Here is a 20,258-nt window from a genome sequence, read left to right as displayed (position 1 = left end):
TGTTTGTCTTTTTTAGCTAGCTTGCTGTTGGTAGCTAATTTGTCTTGGGATATAAACATTGAGGTGTTATTTTACCTGAAATGCACAAGGTCCTCTACTCCATCAATTAATCCACACATAAAACGGTCAAACGAATCGTTTCTAGTCATCTCTCCTCCTTCCAGGCGTTTTCTTCTCTTGACTTCATATTGCGATTGGCAACTTTCATAAATTAGGTGCTTTACCGCCACCGACCTCGTTCGTCTTTCAAATCACCCACCTGGGTATAACCAATGAGGAGATGGCACGTAGGTACCTACTTCTATAAACCAATGAGGAGATGGGAGAGGCAGGACTTGCAGCGCGATGTGCGTCAGAAATAGAAGTGATTTCTATTTTAGCTCTTGGCAACGCAGACGCTCGTTGGTGTGCGCGAGCAGTGTGGGTACAATAATTGAATAACATAGATTTCTAGATTTATTTTGCAACGCTTGCGCACAGGACGCGAGTGGTGTTGTCAGCCTGTGAGAGTCACCAACCTTCACATCTTGGGCTCACTGAGCGAGCTGATGCGGTTGTGCCTGAATGATAGCTGTGTATTGAGTGAGCTGATGGGGTTGGCCATACAGGAGCCTGAATGATAGCTGTGTATTGAGTGAGCTGATGAGGTTGGACATACTGGAGTGCCTGAATGATAGCTGTGTATTGAGTGAGCTGATGAGGTTGGCCATGCTGGAGTGCCTGAATGATAGCTGTGTATTGAGTGAGCTGATGAGGTTGGCCATACTGGAGCCTGAATGATAGCTGTGTATTGAGTGAGCTGATGAGGATGGCCATACTGGAGTGCCTGAATGAAAGCTGTGTATTGAGTGAGCTGATGAGGTTGGCCATACTGGAGCCTGAATGAAAGCTGTGTATTGAGTGAGCTGATGAGGTTGGCCATACTGGAGTACCTGAATGATAGCTGTGTGTTGAGTGAGCTGATGAGGTTGGCCATACTGGAGCCTGAATGAAAGCTGTGTATTGAGTGAGCTGAAGAGGTTGGCCATACTGGAGCCTGAATGAAAGCTGTGTATTGAGTGAGCTGATGAGGTTGGCCATACTGGAGTACCTGAATGATAGCTGTGTGTTGAGATCAAATCAAGTTTTGTTTGTCACATCTACAAACAATTAACCAACAATGTAGAGAAATAAACAAAAGTTAGAAAAAATATTGAATTAATCAAAAAGTAACAAGAAATGTACATAACAATAACGAGGCTATATACAGGGGGTACTGGTACCTAGTCAATATGCAGGGGTACAGGTTAAAGGTCATTCGTGAAGTGACTATGCATAGATACTAAACAGTGAGTAAAAGCAGTGTAAAAACAAAGGGGGGGTCAATGTCAATAGTCCGGTGGCCGTTTGATTAGTTGAGTTGTTCAGCAGTCTTATGGCTTGGAGGTAGAAGCTGTTTAGGAGCCTTTTGGTCCTAGACTTGGCGCTCCGGTACCGCTTGCCATGCGGTAGCAGAGAGAACAGTCTATAACTTTGGTGACCGGAATCCATGACAATTTTTGGGCCTTCCTCTGACACCGCCTAGTATATTGGTCCTGGATGGCAGGAACCCAGTGATGTACTGGCTCTAACTTTGCTGACGACAACCCGTCAGTAGGACCGACAACCCGTCAGTAGGACCGACAACCCGTCAGTAGGACCCGTCAGTAGGACGACAACCCGTCAGTAGGACCCGTCAGTAGGACGACAACCCGTCAGTAGGACGACAACCCGTCAGTAGGACGACAACCGACAACCCGTCAGTAGGACCGACAACCCGTCAGTAGGACCGACAACCCGTCAGTAGGACGACAACCCGTCAGTAGGACGACAACCCGTCAGTAGGACCCGGCAGTAGGACCGACAACCCGTCAGTAGGACGACAACCCGACAACCCGTCAGTAGGACGACAACCCGTCAGTAGGACCGACAACCCGTCAGTAGGACGACAACCGACAACCCGTCAGTAGGACCGACAACCCGTCAGTAGGACCGACAACCCGTCAGTAGGACCGACAACCTGCTAGCCTGCTGTCCTGCACACTGAGCTGGTTAACTAACGACATTTAATCTTTTCATAACAAATAGGAGAATGAGTCAGGTGCTGATTTCATTAGTCACTGTAGATGTTGTAACGGTAATAACATGTGAAACCAGAGCGTGTGACATTTCTGCTTTGTTCCTCTTTGACAGTAAAGTATCTTCCCCACCCAGCTAACATAAACAAAAACTGTACATCCTCAATATATCTAAGTTGATTTGATAAGGGGCATGTAAACATTATGAGACTAGGTGGGGTACACTGTACATGCATTTGTGATGTATTTTTTGTGTGCGTGTTGCGTCTGTGAATGTGTGTGCATATGATTGTGATTGTATACACTGTGTGCAGCATCCAGTACTCACCTCGTAGGCCTGAGGGCTGGTGAAGCATCGTGCCAGGGGACCACAGCAGGATGGCAGGGTCGTGGTGAGAGGAGGACCACTGTGAGTCAACATGGGCTTCAGGTAGCTGGCATACCCTTAAGGAAGACAAATACCTTTCCATACTAATATTACCCAAGGAACTCTAACACAGTGATTTCTGGATTAGCTCAAGATTAATCTGAGAAGGTGTAAAAGTCTAGTGGGATGTCAGAATATCAGTTTTCATGTTGACAAATTGATAGTAGTCAGCATAATGAGGGCTGAGTGTGTTGCTGTGTAGGCAAGGCCTTCTGCTAAACCCCTGGGTTCAGGGAGAGGAGGAGGGAGCAGGAGGAGGGAGCAGGAGAGGAGGGGGGAGCAGGGGGAGGGAGCGGGAGAGGAGGCGGGAGCGGGAGAGGAGGAAGGAGCGGGAGAGGAGGAAGGAGCGGGAGAGGAGGCAGGAGCGGGAGAGGAGGAAGGAGCGGGAGAGGAGGGGGGAGCAGGGGGAGGGAGCGGGAGAGGAGGCGGGAGCGGGAGAGGAGGAAGGAGCGGGAGAGGAGGAAGGAGCGGGAGAGGAGGCAGGAGCGGGAGAGCAGGATGGGTAGAAGGGGAAGAAAGAGAACAAACCCACTCTGTTGTAACAGAAGGAAACACCTTGTCCCAGTGTGGGTAGTAGAGTAGAGAGGAGTATTCTGCCTGGGTATCTAGCTAGCCCGTCTCCGCGGTTACGGAAGGGTATCTAGCTAGCCCGTCTCCGTGGTTACGGAAGGGTATCTAGCTAGCCCGTCTCAGAGGGTATTGAAGGCTACACAGCTAGCCTGTCTCAGTGGGTATTGAAGGGTATAGTGGCTAGCCCGGCTCAGAGGGTATTGAAGGGTATCTAGCTAGCCCGTCTCAGAGGGAATTGAAGGCTACCCAGCTAGCCCGTCTCAGTGGGTATTGAAGGGTATAGTGGCTAGCACAGCCCACGTGTCTCCTATACATGGACAAAGAGACAACGGGAGTTTGACAGCAGGTGTAGTAGACCTTACAGTGAAATACTTACTTACAAGCACTTAACAAACAATGCAGTTAAGAAAAATAAGTGTTAGGTAAAAAATAGAGGGAGGGAGGGGAGGAAGGGGAGGGGGGAGGGGAAGGGAGGGTGAGAGGGAGGGGAGGAAGAGAGTGAGAGAGGGAGGGGAGGAAGAGAGTGAGAGAGGGAGGGGAGGAAGAGAGTGAGAGGAGGAGAGGGAGTGAGAGAGGGAGGGGAGGAGAGGGAGGGGAGGGGAGGAGAGGGAGGGGAGGAAGAGAGTGAGAGAGGGAGGGGAGGAGAGGGAGGGGAGGAGAGGGAGGGGAGGAGAGGGAGGGGAGGAAGAGAGTGAGAGAGGGAGGGGAGGAAGAGAGTGAGAGGAGGAGAGGGAGTGAGAGAGGGAGGGGAGGAGAGGGAGGGGAGGAGAGGGAGGGAATGTTAATTTCAGCATTTGTCCCTCAAGTACCTCTCCACAGCCACAGAATTCCCTCCATATCAGCATAGTGGAAAGGTCAGAAAGTTGAGATCAACCAATAAGTGGAGTTCTCTGGGTGTCTTGGTGAAACAACATATTAAAAGGATACTTGTGATCAAAGGTGTACCACAGCCTGAAGAGCCAGGCGCTCTCCTGCTTGGTTTTACTGACTTCTGGCATGGTCCCGTCCTACAGAAAGACATTTACACAACATCCATCATGTTCACACCTTCAACCACCATCCTGTGGATCAACTAGGGCCCTCAAATCCAACTCTGGCACTCAAAGCCAGTTCCACTGCGTTTTTTTCATTCTTCCCCTCTAATCGGGGACTGATTTAGTGGATGCAATTATTTATCAGGAAGAACAGAAAACCAGCAGGCTCTGGACCTCATAGGGTAAGAGATGAAAACCCTGGCACTTGTTGGATTTGAGAGTTGAATATCCCTGCACTTGTTGGATTTGAGAGTAGAATATCCCTGCACTTGTTGGATTTGAGAGTTGAATATCCCTGCACTTGTTGGATTTGAGAGATGAATATCCCTGCACTTGTTGGATTTGAGAGTCGAATATCCCTGCACTTGTTGGATTTGAGAGTTGAATATCCCTGCACTTGTTGGATTTGAGAGTTGAATATCCCTGCACTTGTTGGATTTGAGAGTTGAATATCCCTGCACTTGTTGGATTTGAGAGTTGAATATCCCTGCACTTGTTGGATTTGAGAGTTGAATATCCCTGCACTTGTTGGATTTGAGAGTTGAATATCCCTGCACTTGTTGGATTTGAGAGATGAATATCCCTGCACTTGTTGGATTTGAGAGTTGAATATCCCTGCACTTGTTGGATTTGAGAGTCGAATATCCCTGCACTTGTTGGATTTGAGAGTTGAATATCCCTGCACTTGTTGGATTTGAGAGTTGAATATCCCTGCACTTGTTGGATTTGAGAGTTGAATATCCCTGCACTTGTTGGATTTGAGAGTTGAATATCCCTGCACTTGTTGGATTTGAGAGTTGAATATCCCTGCACTTGTTGGATTTGAGAGTTGAATATCCCTGCACTTGTTGGATTTGAGAGTTGAATATCCCTGCACTTGTTGGATTTGAGAGTTGAATATCCCTGCACTTGTTGGATTTGAGAGTTGAATATCCCTGCACTTGTTGGATTTGAGAGTTGAATATCCCTGCACTTGTTGGATTTGAGAGATGAATATCCCTGCACTTGTTGGATTTGAGAGTTGAATATCCCTGCACTTGTTGGATTTGAGAGTCGAATATCCCTGCACTTGTTGGATTTGAGAGTTGAATATCCCTGCACTTGTTGGATTTGAGAGTTGAATATCCCTGCACTTGTTGGATTTGAGAGTTGAATATCCCTGCACTTGTTGGATTTGAGAGTTGAATATCCCTGCACTTGTTGGATTTGAGAGTTGAATATCCCTGCACTTGTTGGATTTGAGAGTTGAATATCCCTGCACTTGTTGGATTTGAGAGTTGAATATCCCTGCACTTGTTGGATTTGAGAGTTGAATATCCCTGCACTTGTTGGATTTGAGAGTTGAATATCCCTGCACTTGTTGGATTTGAGAGTTGAATATCCCTGCACTTGTTGGATTTGAGAGTTGAATATCCCTGCACTTGTTGGATTTGAGAGTTGAATATCCCTGCACTTGTTGGATTTGAGAGTTGAATATCCCTGCACTTGTTGGATTTGAGAGTTGAATATCCCTGCACTTGTTGGATTTGAGAGTTGAATATCCCTGCACTTGTTGGATTTGAGAGTTGAATATCCCTGCACTTGTTGGATTTGAGAGTTGAATATCCCTGCACTTGTTGGATTTGAGAGTTGAATATCCCTGCACTTGTTGGATTTGAGAGTTGAATATCCCTGCACTTGTTGGATTTGAGAGTTGAATATCCCTGCACTTGTTGGATTTGAGAGTTGAATATCCCTGCACTTGTTGGATTTGAGAGTTGAATATCCCTGCACTTGTTGGATTTGAGAGTTGAATATCCCTGCACTTGTTGGATTTGAGAGTTGAATATCCCTGCACTTGTTGGATTTGAGAGTTGAATATCCCTGCACTTGTTGGATTTGAGAGTTGAATATCCCTGCACTTGTTGGATTTGAGAGTTGAATATCCCTGCACTTGTTGGATTTGAGAGTTGAATATCCCTGCACTTGTTGGATTTGAGAGTTGAATATCCCTGCACTTGTTGGATTTGAGAGTTGAATATCCCTGCACTTGTTGGATTTGAGAGTTGAATATCCCTGCACTTGTTGGATTTGAGAGTTGAATATCCCTGCACTTGTTGGATGGATCATCAGTGTTCCTGAATCCATGACAATGTTGACAGTATTCACACCCCTCTTTCCGTTGTGGAAAACCACTTAGCAGAGGACAGGACACATTGAACAGGAGAGAATGGGAGGGGTCAGTCTATTGGCAGGCTGGTAAAGCAGAGACAGAGACAGAGGTGTTGTCCCAAATGACCAATACGCCAGGAGTAGACAACCCTGTTCCTGGACCCTATACACCAGGGGTAGACAACCCTGTTCCTGGACCCTACACACCAGGGGTAGACAACCCTGTTCCTGGATCCTATACACCAGGGGTAGACAACCCTGTTCCACTAAATCAGTCCCCAAATCCAATACAACACATTACTGAGTACCACTCTCCATATTTTCAAGAACAGTGGTGGCTTCTCATGTTATGGGTATGCTTGTAATAGCTCCATTCCTTTTATTTTTTATCCTGAAAAACTTCCCAGTCGTTAACTAAGCACAGGATAAATCCTAGAGGAAAACCTGCTTCAGTCTGCTTTCCACCAGACACTGGGAGATGAATTCACCTTTCAGCAGGACAATAACCTAAAACACAAGGCCGAATCTACACTGGAGTTTCTTAACAAGAAGACAGTGAATGTTCCTGAGTGGCCGAGTTGACTTAAATCTGCTTGAAAATCTATGGCAAGAATTGAAAATGGTTTTCTAGCAATGATCAACAACCAATTTGACAGAGCTTGAAGAATTTTGGAAAATAATAATGGGTAAATGTTGTACAATGTAGGTGTGCAAAGCTCTTAGACATTTACCCAGAAACACTCACAGCTGTCAAAGGTGATTCTGGAGTGACTGAATACTTATGTTAATTAGATATTGCTATACTTAATCCCCCCCCCCCCTCAAAAATGTAACATTTCAAAAACACGTTTTCACTTTATTATGGGGTGTGTAGAAGGGTGAGAAATGTGTGTTCATGGAATCCATGTTGAATTCAAGCTGTGACACAACAAAACGTTGAATGAGTGAAGGGGTATGAATACTTTCGGAAGGCCACTATATAGAGTCAGTTGTATCAAATCAATTCAAATGTTTTTTTTGTCACATGTGCCGAATACAACAGTGAAATGCTTACTTACAAGCATGTAACCAATAATGCAGTTCATTTGATTAACTGCAGCAGTTAACTGCAGCAGTCTTGGAGCTAGTGCTTCGGTACCGCTTGAGGTAGCAGAGAGAACAGTCTATGACTTGGGTGACTGGAGTTCTTGACAATTTTTGGGCCTTCCTCTGACACTGCCTAGTATATAGGTCCTGGATGGCAGGAAGCTTGTCCCCAGTGATGTATTGGGCCGTACGCACTACCCTCTGTAGCGCCTTACTGTCAGATGCTGAGCAGTTGCCATACCAGGCAGTGATGCAACTGGTCAGGATGCTCTCGATGGTGCAGCTGTAGAACTTTTTGAGGATCTGGGGACTCATGTCAAATCTTTTCAGTCTCCTGAGGGGGAATAGGTGTTGTTGTGCCCTCTTCACGACTGTCTTGGTGTGCTTGGACCATGACAGTTTGTTAGTGATGTGGACACCAAGGAACTTGGCCCCCATTAACATCTGTCGATGTCAATGGGGGCCTGCTTGGCCTTCCTTCTCCTATAGTCCACGATCAGCTCCTTTGTCTTGTAATGAGTGTTTTGTAGTCGGAGGCGCTCCAGGGCTGTTCAAAGAGCCAAGACACACAGGAAACAACTTCGACTGTTTTCAGTCTTACCCTGATAGGCCATGAACCCTGAACCAACCACAACATCCGGCAACCAGTAGAAGAGGAAGTGACATCAAAGTTGACTGATGAAGAGGGGTCTCTTTCCCCTGATGCCAGAACAGTTTATATCTCTCCAGTGGAGGGCAGGGTAGAAGAGTTTTAAACTTCCTCTTGAGAGTTGTAATAGTAGAAAGCACAAGGTGGTGCATCACCAGTTCCTCTTAGAGAGATATTTATAACTTGTCAGAAATGTCCAGATCAACCCGCCTACAGATCAGTTAGGTTTTTTAGCACATAGATATTGTTGTATTTTTCTTGTCACTCAAATATCCCATGAATACACATGAGACAGGGCAAAATGTATAGAATTCCAAGAAAATGTGCTTTAAAACAGCAAATTATTCTTTGCATCACAATGACAAGATGTGTAGAATTGCAGGTAATAAACTTTAACAAAATGTTCTCCACCACCAAAGGGAACAGATGGTGACATGAACAGGGCTTGAATAACCAGAGGGAACAGGGCTTGTATAACCAGAGGGAACAGGGCTTGTATAACCAGAGGGAACAGGGCTTGAATAACCAGAGGGAACAGGGCTTGAATAACCAGAGGGAACAGGGCTTGAATAACCAGAGGGAACAGGGCTTGTATAACCAGAGGGAACAGGGCTTGAATAACCAGAGGGAACAGGGCTTGAATAACCAGAGGGAACAGGGCTTGAATAACCAGAGGGAACAGGGCTTGTATAACCAGAGGGAACAGGGCTTGTATAACCAGAGGGAACAGGGTAGGAATAACCAGAGGGAACAGGGCTAGAATAACCAGAGGGAACAGGGATAGAATAACCAGAGGGAACAGGGCTTGAATAACCAGAGGGAACAGGGCTTGAATAACCAGAGGGAACAGGGCTTGAATAACCAGAGGGAACAGGGCTTGAATAACCAGAGGGAACAGGGCTTGAATAACCAGAGGGAACAGGGTAGGAATAACCAGAGGGAACAGGGTAGGAATAACCAGAGGGAACAGGGTAGGAATAACCAGAGGGAACAGGGCTTGAATAACCAGAGGGAACAGGGCTTGAATAACCAGAGGGAACAGGGCTTGAATAACCAGAAGGAACAGGGCTTGTATAACCAGAGGGAAAAGGGCTTGAATAACCAGAGGGAACATGGCTTGAATAACCAGAGGGAACAGGGCTTGAATAACCAGAGGGAACAGGGCTTGAATAACCAGAGGGAACAGGGCTTGAATAACCAGAGGGAACAGGGCTTGTATAACCAGAGGGAACAGGGCTTGAACCAGGCTCTGGTCTAAAGTAGTGCGCTATATAGGGAATAGGGCCCTGGTCTAAAGTAGTGCACTATATAAAGAATAGGGCTCTGGTCTAAAGTAGTGCACTATATAGCGAATAGGGCTCTGGTCTAAAGTAGTGCACTATATAGGGAATATGGCCCTGGTCTAAAGTAGTGCACTATATAAAGAATAGGGCTCTGGTCTAAAGTAGTGCACTATATAGGGAATAGGGCTCTGGTCTAAAGTAGTGCACTATATAGGGAATAGGGTTCTGGTCTAAAGTAGTGCACTATATAGGGAATAGGGCTCCATTGAGGACAGAACCATAGACTCACCCCTTGAAAGAGCAGGAAGTTATCTCCACATTGTTGCAGGTCTTGATCTGGATCCACTCCGACCCTGTAGAGAGGTCAGGACAGGTTAAAGATATCCACTCTGACCCTGTAGAGAGGTCAGGACAGGTTAAAGATATCCACTCTGACCTTGTAGAGAGGTCAGGACAGGTTAAAGATATCCACTCTGACCCTGTAGAGAGGCCAGGACAGGTTAAAGATATCCACTCTGACCCTATAGAGAGGCCAGGACAGGTTAAAGATATCCACTCTGACCCTGTAGAGAGGTCAGGACAGGTTAAAGATATCCACTCTGACCCTGTAGAGAGGTCAGGACAGGTTAAAGATATCCACTCTGACCCTATAGAGGTCAGGACAGGTTAAAGATATCCACTCTGACCTGTAGAGAGGTCAAGACAGGTTAAAGATATCCACTCTGACCCTGTAGAGAGGTCAGGACAGGTTAAAGATATCCACTCTGACCCTATAGAGAGGCCAGGACAGGTTAAAGATATCCACTCTGACCCTGTAGAGAGGTCAGGACAGGTTAAAGATATCCACTCTGACCCTGTAGAGAGGTCAGGACAGGTTAAAGATATCCACTCTGACCCTGTAGAGAGGCCAGGACAGGTTAAAAATATCCACTCTGACCCTGTAGAGGTCAGGACAGGTTAAAGATATCCACTCTGACCTGTAGAGAGGTCAGGACAGGTTAAAGATAGTTTGGAACCACCAAGACTCTTCCTAGAGCTGGCCTCCCGGCCAAACTGAGCAATTGGGGGAGAAGGGCCTTGGTCAAGAACCCGATGGTCACTCTGACAGAGCTCCGGAGTTCCTCTGTGGAGGTGGGAGAACCTTCCAGGACAACCATCTCTGCAGCACTCCACCAATCAGGGCTTTATGGTAGTGGCCAGACAGAAGCCACTCCTCAGTAAAAGGCACATGACAGCCCACTTAGAATTTGTCAAAAGGCACCTTAAAGACACTCAGACCATGATAAACTACAGTCCAGCAGAGTCCAGTCCAGTCGAGTCCAGTCCAGTCCAGTCGAGTCCAGTCCAGTCCAGTAGAACAGTAGAGTCCAGTCCAGTACAGTAGTCCAGTCCAGTTGTCCAGTCCAGTAGAGTCCAGTACAGTAGTCCAGTCCAGTAGAGTCCAGTAGAGTCCAGTAGTCTAGTCCAGTACAGTCCAGTAGTCCAGTCCAGTACAGTTGTCCAGTCCAGTACAGTAGTCCAGTCCAGTAGAGTCCAGTACATTAGTCCAGTCGAGTACAATAGTCCAGTAGAGTCCAGTACAGTAGTCCAGTAGAGTCCAGTACATTAGTCCAGTCCAGTACAATAGTCCAGTAGAGTCCAGTACAGTAGTCCAGTAGAGTCCAGTACAGTAGAGTCCAGTACAGTAGAGTCCAGTACAGTCCAGTTCGGTACAGTCCAGTAGAGTCCAGTTCAGTAGGAATCAGTCCAGTACAGTCCAGTCCAGTAGAGTCCAGTAAAGTCCAGTTCGGTACAGTCCAGTCCAGTCCAGTAGAGTAGCGACCAGTAGAGTAGCGTTCAGTACAGTAGGAGTCAGTTCAGTCCAGTAGAGTCCAGTCCAGTAGAGTACAGTAGGAATCAATACAGTCCAGTAGAGTCCAGTCCAGTAGAGTCCAGTCCAGTAGAGGCCGGTACATTACAGTAGGAACTAGTCCAGTACATTACAGTAGGAATCAGCCCAGTACAGTAGGAATCAATCCAGTACAGTAGGAATCAGTCCAGTATAGTACAGTCCAGTAGAGTCCAGTCCAGTAGTCCAGTCCAGTAGTGTCCAGCCCAGCCCAGTCCAGTAGAGTCCAGTCCAGTCCAGTAGAGTACAGTAGGAATCAATACAGTCCAGTAGAGTAGCGTCCAGTACAGTAGGAGTCAGTCCAGTAGAGTCCAGTCCAGTAGAGTACAGTAGGAATCAATACAGTCCAGTAGAGTCCAGTCCAGTAGAGTCCAGTCCAGTAGAGTCCAGTCCAGCCCAGCCCAGTAGAGTCCAGTCCAGCTCAGTAGAGTCCAGTCCAGTAGGGTCCAGTCCAGTAGAGTACAGTAGGAATCAATACAGTCCAGTAGAGCAGTCCAGTAGAGTCCAGTCCAGTAGAGTCCAGTCCAGTTCAGTAGAGTATAGTACAGTAGAGTAGTCCAGTACATTACTGTAGGAATCAGTCCAGCAGAGTCCAGGCCAGTAGAGTATAGAACAGGACAGTAGAGTAAAGTAGGACTCAGTACAGTACAATCCAGTAGGAATCAGTCCAGTAGAGTCCAGTACAGTAGGAATCAGTCCAGTCCAGTAGAGTCCGGTTCAGTAGGAATTAGTACAGTCCAGTAGGAATCATTCCAGTCCAGTAGGGTTCAGTCCAGTAGGAATCAGTCCAGTAGAGTCCAGTCCAGTAGAGTCCAGTCCAGTAGGAATCAGTTCAGTCCAGTAGGAATCAGTCCAGTAGGAATCAGTCCACTAGGAATCAGTCCAGTAGAGTCCAGTCCAGTAGGAATCAGTCCAGTAGGAATCAGTCCAGAAGGAATCAGTACAGTTGAGTCCAGTACAGTTGAGTCCAGTCCAGTAGGAATCAGTCCAGTAGGAATCAGTCCAGTAGAGTCCAGTTCAGTAGGAATCAGTCCAGTAGAGTCCAGTTCAGTAGGAATCAGTCCAGTAGAGTCCAGTAGAGTCCAGTCCAGTTCAGTAGAGTATAGTACAGTAGAGTAGTCCAGTACATTACTGTAGGAATCAGTCCAGCAGAGTCCAGTCCAGTAGAGTATAGAACAGGACAGTAGAGTAAAGTAGGACTCAGTACAGTACAATCCAGTCCAGTAGGAATCAGTCCAGTACAGTCCAGTAGAGTACAGTCCAGTCCAGTAGAGTACAGTCCAGTCCAGTAGAGTCCGGTTCAGTAGGAATTAGTACAGTCCAGTAGGAATCAGTCCAGTCCAGTAGGGTCCAGTCCAGTAGGAATCAGTTCAGTCCAGTAGGAATCAGTCCAGTAGGAATCAGTCCAGTAGGAATCAGTCCAGTAGAGTCCAGTAGGAATCAGTCCAGTAGGAATCAGTCCAGAAGGAATCAGTACAGTTGAGTCCAGTACAGTTGAGTCCAGTTCAGTAGGAATCAGTTCAGTAGGAATCAGTCCAGTAGAGTCCAGTTCAGTAGGAATCAGTCCAGTGGAGTCCAGTTCAGTAGAGTCCAGTTCAGTAGAGTCCAGTTCAGTAGAGTCCAGTTCAGTAGGAATCAGTTCAGTAGAGTCCAGTTCAGTAGGAATCAGTTCAGTAGGAATCAGTTCAGTAGGAATCCGTCCAGTAGGAATCAGTCCAGTAGAGTCCAGTTCAGTAGGAATCAGTTCAGTAGGAATCAGTTAAGTAGGAATCAGTTAAGTAGGAATCAGTTAAGTAGGAATCAGTTCAGTAGGAATCAGTCCAGTAGGAATCAGTCCAGTAGGAATCAGTCCAGTAGAGTCCAGTTCAGTACAGGGGAATCAGAATCATTCAACTTGTCTTTTGGCTGCTACAGAGTTTCCACTACAGCTAACTGCCCTAACTCTAATAAAACATCCTCCTATGCACACGCTGTGCATGTTCAGGTTCACTTAGAGTCAGTCCCAAATGGTACCCTATTTTCTATGTAGTGCACTATATATAGAGCACTATATAGGGAACAGGGTGCCACCATAGGGCACTATATAGGGAACAGGGTGCCACCATAGGGCACGAAATAGGGAGCCACCATAGGGCACGATATAGGGAATAGGGTGCCACCATAGGGCACGATATAGGGAATAGGGTTTCATTTCGGACACAGGTTGGGAACAAACCTGTCATCCATTTTACTGGTTGATGCCATGTTCCTAAAACTGGAATAATCTAACCAACTGGCTGCTGTGCTGAAACAATAACATGATATAGTTTAATCAGATTGATTGGATGCTCTGATTAAATTGATTGGGTCCCTGCAGCAGAGCTATGACCAATCCGATCACACATTGAATAGGGAACCAGATGGAGATTGGGATTAAATATTATGGCATAAAGACATGAGTGGTTTAGTTCAATCAGTCATCACACAACAACAACCAGGCTATCACATCCTATATAAACCCTATCATATCCCATATAAACCCTATCACATCCCATATAAACCCAGTCACATCCCATATAAACCCTATCACATCCCATATAAACCCAGTCACACTATCACATCCCATATAAACCCAGTCACATCCCATATAAACCCAGTCACATCCCATATAAACCCAGTCACATCCCATATAAACCCAGTCACATTCAATATAAACCCAGTCACATTCCATATAAACCCAGTCACACTATCACATCACATATAAACCCAGTCACATTCAAAATAAACCCAGTCACACTATCACATCACATATAAACCCAGTCACATTCAATATAAACCCAGTCACATTCAATATAAACCCAGTCACATTCCATATAAACCCAGTCACACTATCACATCACATATAAACCCAGTCACACTATCACATCACATATAAACCCAGTCACATTCAATATAAACCCAGTCACACTATCACATCACATATAAACCCAGTCACACTATCACATCACATATAAACCCAGTCACACTATCACATCCCATATAAACCCAGTCACATTCAATATAAACCCAGTCACATTCCATATAAACCCAGTCACACTATCACATCACATATAAACCCAGTCACATTCCATATAAACCCAGTCACACTATCACATCCCATATAAACCCAGTCACATTCAATATAAACCCAGTCACATCCCATATAAACCCAGTCACATCCCATATAAACCCAGTCACATCCCATATAAACCCAGCCACATCCCATATAAACCCAGTCACATCCCATATAACTGGCTGGCTGACTGGTGTTAGTGGATATTATGCTCAGTGGGCAGACTGACTGACTGGTGTTAGTGGATATTATGCTCAGTGGGTAGACTGACTGACTGGTGTTAGTGGATATTATGCTCAGTGGGCAGACTGACTGACTGGTGTTAGTGGATATTATACTCAGTGGGCAGACTGACTGACTGGTGTTAGTGGATATTATACTCAGTTAGCTGATGTGTAATAGTAATATAGAGAGACAGACAGACTTGAGGGCCTACTGTGATGATGAAAGGATTATAGACAGAGAGCTATAATCTTTATAATCACTCAGCTTAGTAAAGCATTAATTGGTGTCCATCTCAGATACATACGAGTTTGTGTTTTGGGTAGTGCACTACACATGCACTGATCCCATCCTGGCAAGGAGACAGACACAGCAGCTGGAGCTGACCTGAGGAGGACACTGAGAGGATCAGTCTGGTCTAGGCTACCCTTGGGGACACGGCACTGCTGCCAGACCCTGAGCTCACCTGCATGATTTATTCTTATTTTTATAGTTATATCGTTCAATTTTGTTTGTTTTGTCTAAAATCTAAGTGCGTCGTCGCAAGTCTAAAAGTGTATTGTTCGTGGCATGTGTGACGACCTTAATCCTAATCACTGTATTATGCGGGAAAACGTTAGAATCACTACCGGAGGTTGTATTGATTCAGTAAATCCACCACCATCACCTACTCCCGTGAGTTCCTGCTCTCTTTCCGAGATAAAGCTTCACCCCCCTTGGCATTTTTCCTATTTTGTTGCCTTACAACCTGGAATTAAAATGGATTTTGGGGGGTTTGTATCATTTGATTTACACAACATTCCTATCACTATGAATATGCAATTTTTTATTATTATTATGAAACAAATGAGGAAGAAGACAAAAAAACAGAACAATTTAGCGTGCATAACTATTCACCCCCCCAAAGTCAATACTTTGGGGAGCCAACATTTGCAGCAATTACAGCTGCACGTCTCTTGGGATATAAGCTTGGCACATCTGGCCACTGGCCAGACTCCCTAACCCTACCCTACCGACAGCAGACTCCCTACCCCTACCCTACCGACAGCAGACTACCTACCCCTACCCTACCGACAGCAGACTCCCTACCCCTACCCTACCGACAGCAGACTCCCTACCCTACCCTACCGACAGCAGACTCCCTACCCCTACCCTACTGACAGCAGACTCCCTAACCCTACCCTACCGACAGCAGACTCCCTACCCCTACCCTACCGACAGCAGACTACCTACCCCTACCCTACCGACAGCAGACTCCCTACCCCTACCCTACCGACAGCAGACTACCTACCCCTACCCTACCGACAGCAGACTCCCTACCCCTACTCTACCGACAGCAGACTCCCTACCCCTACCCTACCGACAGCAGACTCCCTACCCTACTGACAGCAGACTCCCTAACCCTACCCTACCGACAGCAGACTCCCTAACACTACCCTACCGACAGCAGACTCCCTAACTCTGCCCTACCGACAGCAGACTCCCTAACCCTACCCTACCGACAGCAGACTCCCTACCCCTACCCTACCGACAGCAGACTCCCTACCCCTACCCTACCGACAGCAGACTCCCTACCCCTACCGACAGCAGACTCCCTACCCCTACCTACAGCAGACACCCTACCCCTACCGACAGCAGACTCCCTACCCCTACAGACAGCAGACTCCCTACCCCTACCGACAGCAGACTCCCCAACCCTATCCTACCGACAGCAGACTCCCCAACCCTATCCTACCGACAGCAGACTCCCCAACACTACCCTACCGACAGCAGACTCCCTAACCCTACCCTACCGACAGCAGACTCCCTACCCCTAACCTACCGGCAGGAGACTCCTTACTCTACCGACAGCAGACTCCCTAACCCTACCAACAGCAGACTCCCTACCCCTACCCTACCAACAGCAGACTCATTACCGACAGCAGACTCCCTAACCCTACCGACAGCAGACTCCCTACCCCTACAGCAGACTCCCCAACCCTATCCTACCGACAGCAGACTCCCTACCCTACCGACAGCAAACTCCCTACCCCTACCGACAGCAGACTCCCTAGCCTACCGACAGCAGACTCCCTAACCCTACCGACAGCAGAATCCCAAACCCAACCAACAGCAGACTCCCTACCCCTAACCTACCGGCAGGACTCTACTTACCCTACCGACAAAAGACTCCCTACCCCTACCCTACCAACAGCAGACTCCCTATCCCTAACGACAGCAGACTCCCCAACTCTGCCCTACCGACAGCAGACTCCCTAACCCTACCCTACCGATAGCAGACTCCCTACCCCTACCCTACCGACAGCAGACTCCCTACCCCTACCCTACCGACAGCAGACTCCCTAACCCTACCCTACCGACAGCAGACTCCCTAACCCTACCCTACCGACAGCAGACTCCCTACCCCTACCCGACCGACAGCAGACTCCCTACCCCTACCCTACCGACAGCAGACTCCCTACCCCTACCCTACCGACAGCAGACTCCCTACCCCTACCCGACCGACAGCAGACTCCCTACCCCTACCCTACCGACAGCAGACTCCCTACCCCTACCCTACCGACAGCAGACTCCCTAAACCTACCCTACCGGCAGCAGACTCCCTACCCTACCGACAGCAGAAACCCAAACCCAACCAACAGCAGACTCCCTACCCCTACCGACAGCAAACTCCCTAAACCTACCGACAGCAAACTCCCTACCCCTACCCTATTGGCAGGAGACTCCTTACCCTACTGACAAAAGACTCCCTACCCCTACCCTACCAACAGCAGACTCCCTATCCCTAACGACAGCAGACTCCCTAACCCTGCCCTACCGACAGCAGACTCCCTAACCCTGCCCTACCGATAGCAGACTCCCTAACCCTGCTCTACCGACAGCAGAATCCCTAACCCTGCCCTACCGACAGCAGACTCCCTACCCCTACCCTACCGATAGCATACTCCGTACCCCTACCCTACCGACAGCAGACTCCCTACCCCTACCCTACCGACAGCAGACTCCCTACCCCTACCCTACCGACAGCAGACTCCCTAACCCTACCCTACCGATAGCAGGATCCCTACCCCTACCGACAGCAGACTCCCTACCCTACCGACAGCAGACTCCCTACCCCTACCGACAGCAGACTCCCTACCCCTACCCTACCGACAGCAGACTCCCTAACCCTACCGACAGCAGACTCCCGAAACCCTACCGACAGCAGACTCCCTACCCTACCGACAGCAGACTCCCTACCCCTACCGACAGCAGACTCCCTACCCCTACTGACAGCAGACTCCCTAACCCTACCGACAGCAGACTCCGTTACCCTACCCTACCAACAGCAGACTCCCTTACCCTACCCTACCGACAGCAGACTCCCTAACCCTACCCTACCGACAGCAGACTCCCTAACCCAACCCTACCGACAGCAGACTCCCTAACCCTACCCTACCGACAGCAGACTCCCTTACCCTACCCTACCGACAGCAGACTCCCTACCCTACCCGACCGACAGCAGACTCCCTACCCCTACCCTACCGACAGCAGACTCCCTACCTCTACCCCTACCGACAGCAGACTCCCTACCCCTACCCTACCGACAGCAGACTCCCTAACCCTACCCTACCGATAGCAGACTCCCTACCCCTACCGACAGCAGACTCCCTACCCCTACCCTACCGACAGCAGACTCCCTACCCCTACCCTACCGACAGCAGACTCCCTACCCCTACCGACAGCAGACTACCTACCCCTACCGACAGCAGACTCCCTACCCCTACGGACAGCAGACTCCCCAACCCTATCCTACCGACAGCAGACTCCCCAACTCTACCCTACCGACAGCAGACTCCCTAACCCTACCCTTCAGGCAGCAGACTCCCTACCCCTAGCCTACCGACAGCAGACTCCCTACCCTACCGACAGCAGAATCCCAAACCCAAACAACAGCAGACTCCCTACCCCTACCCTACCGACAGCAAACTCCCTACCCCTACCCTACCGGCAGGAGACTCCTTACCCTACGGACAAAAGACTCCCTACCCCTACCCTACCAACAGCAGACTCCCTATCCCTAACGACAGCAGACTCCCTAACCCTACCCTACCGACAGCAGACTCCCTAACCCTACCGACAGCAGACTCCCTAACCCACCCGACAGCAGACTCCCTAACCTTACCCTACCTACAGCAGCCTCCCTAACCCTACCCTACCGACAGCAGACTCCCTACCCCTACCGACAGCAGACTCCCTACCCCTACCGAGAGCAGACTCCCTACCCCTACCGACAGCAGACTCCCTACCCTACCGGCAGCAGACTCCCCAACCCTATCCTACCGACAGCAGACTCCCTACCCCTACCGACAGCAAACTCCCTACCCCTACCGACAGCAGACTCCCTAGCCTACCGACAGCAGACTCCCTACCCTACCGACAGCAGAAACCCAAACCCAACCAACAGCAGACTCCCTACCCCTACCGACAGCAAACTCCCTAAACCTACCGACAGCAAACTCCCTACCCCTACACTACCGGTACCCTACCGGCAGGAGACTCCTTACCCTACCGACAAAAGACTCCCTACCCCTACCGACAGCAGACTCCCTAACCCTACCGACAGCAGACTCCCTAACCCTGCCCTACAAACAGCAGACTCCCTAACCCTGCCCTACCGACAGCAGACTCCATAACCCTACCGTACCGACAGCAGACTCCCTAACCCTACCGACAGCAGACTCCCTAACCTTACCCTACCGACAGCAGACTCCCTACCCCTACCCTACCGACAGCAGACTCCCTAACCCTACCCTACCGACAGCAGACTACCTACCCCTACCGACAGCAGACTCCCTACCCCTACCGACAGCAGACTCCCCAACCCTACCGACAGCAGACTCCCTAACCCTACCCTACCGACAGCAGACTCCCTACCCCTACCCTACTGACAGCACACTCCCTAACCCTACCCTACCGATAGCAGATTCCCTACCCCTACCGACAGCAGACTCCCTACCCCTACCCTACCGACAGCAGACTCCCTACCCCTACCGACAGCAGACTCCCTAACCCTACCGACAGCAGACTACCTACCCCTACCGACAGCAGACTCCCTACCCCTACGGACAGCAGACTCCCCAACCCTATCCTACCGACAGCAGACTCCCCAACTCTACCCTACCGACAGCAGACTCCCTAACCCTACCCTACCGGCAGCAGACTCCCTACCCTACCGAAAGCAAACTCCCTAAACCTACCGACAGCAAACTCCCTATCCCTATCCTACCGGTACCCTACCGGCAGGAGACTCCTTACCCTACCGACAAAAGACTCCCTACCCCTACCGACAGCAGACTCCCTAACCTTACCCTACCGACAGCAGACTCCCTAACCTTACCCTACCGACAGCAGACTCCCTAACCCTACCCTACCGACAGCAGACTCCCTAACCCTACCCTAACGACAGCAGACTACCTACCCCTACCGACAGCAGACTCCCTACCCCTACCGACAGCAGACTCCCTACCCCTACCGACAGCAGACTCCAGACCCCTACCGGCAGCAGACTCCCCAACCCTATCCTACCGACAGCAGACTCCCCAACCCTATCCTACCGACAGCAGACTCCCCAACCCTACCCTACCGACAGCAGACTCCCTAACCCTACCCTACCGACAGCAGACTCCCTACCCCTACCCTACTGACAGCAGACTCCCTAACCCTACCCTACCGACAGCAGACTCCCTAACCCTACCCTACCGACAGCAGACTCCCTACC

The 20,258-nt window shown here is 49.0% G+C and overlaps 1 protein-coding gene across 1 annotated transcript in view; it reads right to left on the bottom strand.

The window, feature by feature from the left end:
• slc9a7 (solute carrier family 9 member 7) overlaps positions 1-20,258 on the bottom strand; it is a 190,270-nt gene that overhangs the window by 15,526 nt on the left and 154,486 nt on the right. The window contains exons 13-15 of the mRNA XM_036977980.1: positions 9,586-9,649; positions 4,021-4,100; positions 2,425-2,530 (exon numbers count right to left, since the gene is read on the bottom strand). Coding sequence (XP_036833875.1) covers positions 2,425-2,530; positions 4,021-4,100; positions 9,586-9,649 — 250 coding nt within the window. The remainder of the gene's footprint in view (positions 1-2,424; positions 2,531-4,020; positions 4,101-9,585; positions 9,650-20,258) is intronic.

Source organism: Oncorhynchus mykiss, chromosome 1, assembly GCF_013265735.2.
Source record: "Oncorhynchus mykiss isolate Arlee chromosome 1, USDA_OmykA_1.1, whole genome shotgun sequence".
In the NCBI taxonomy this organism is placed as follows: domain Eukaryota; kingdom Metazoa; phylum Chordata; class Actinopteri; order Salmoniformes; family Salmonidae; genus Oncorhynchus; species Oncorhynchus mykiss.
This window is presented reverse-complemented; position numbering and strand designations above follow the sequence as displayed.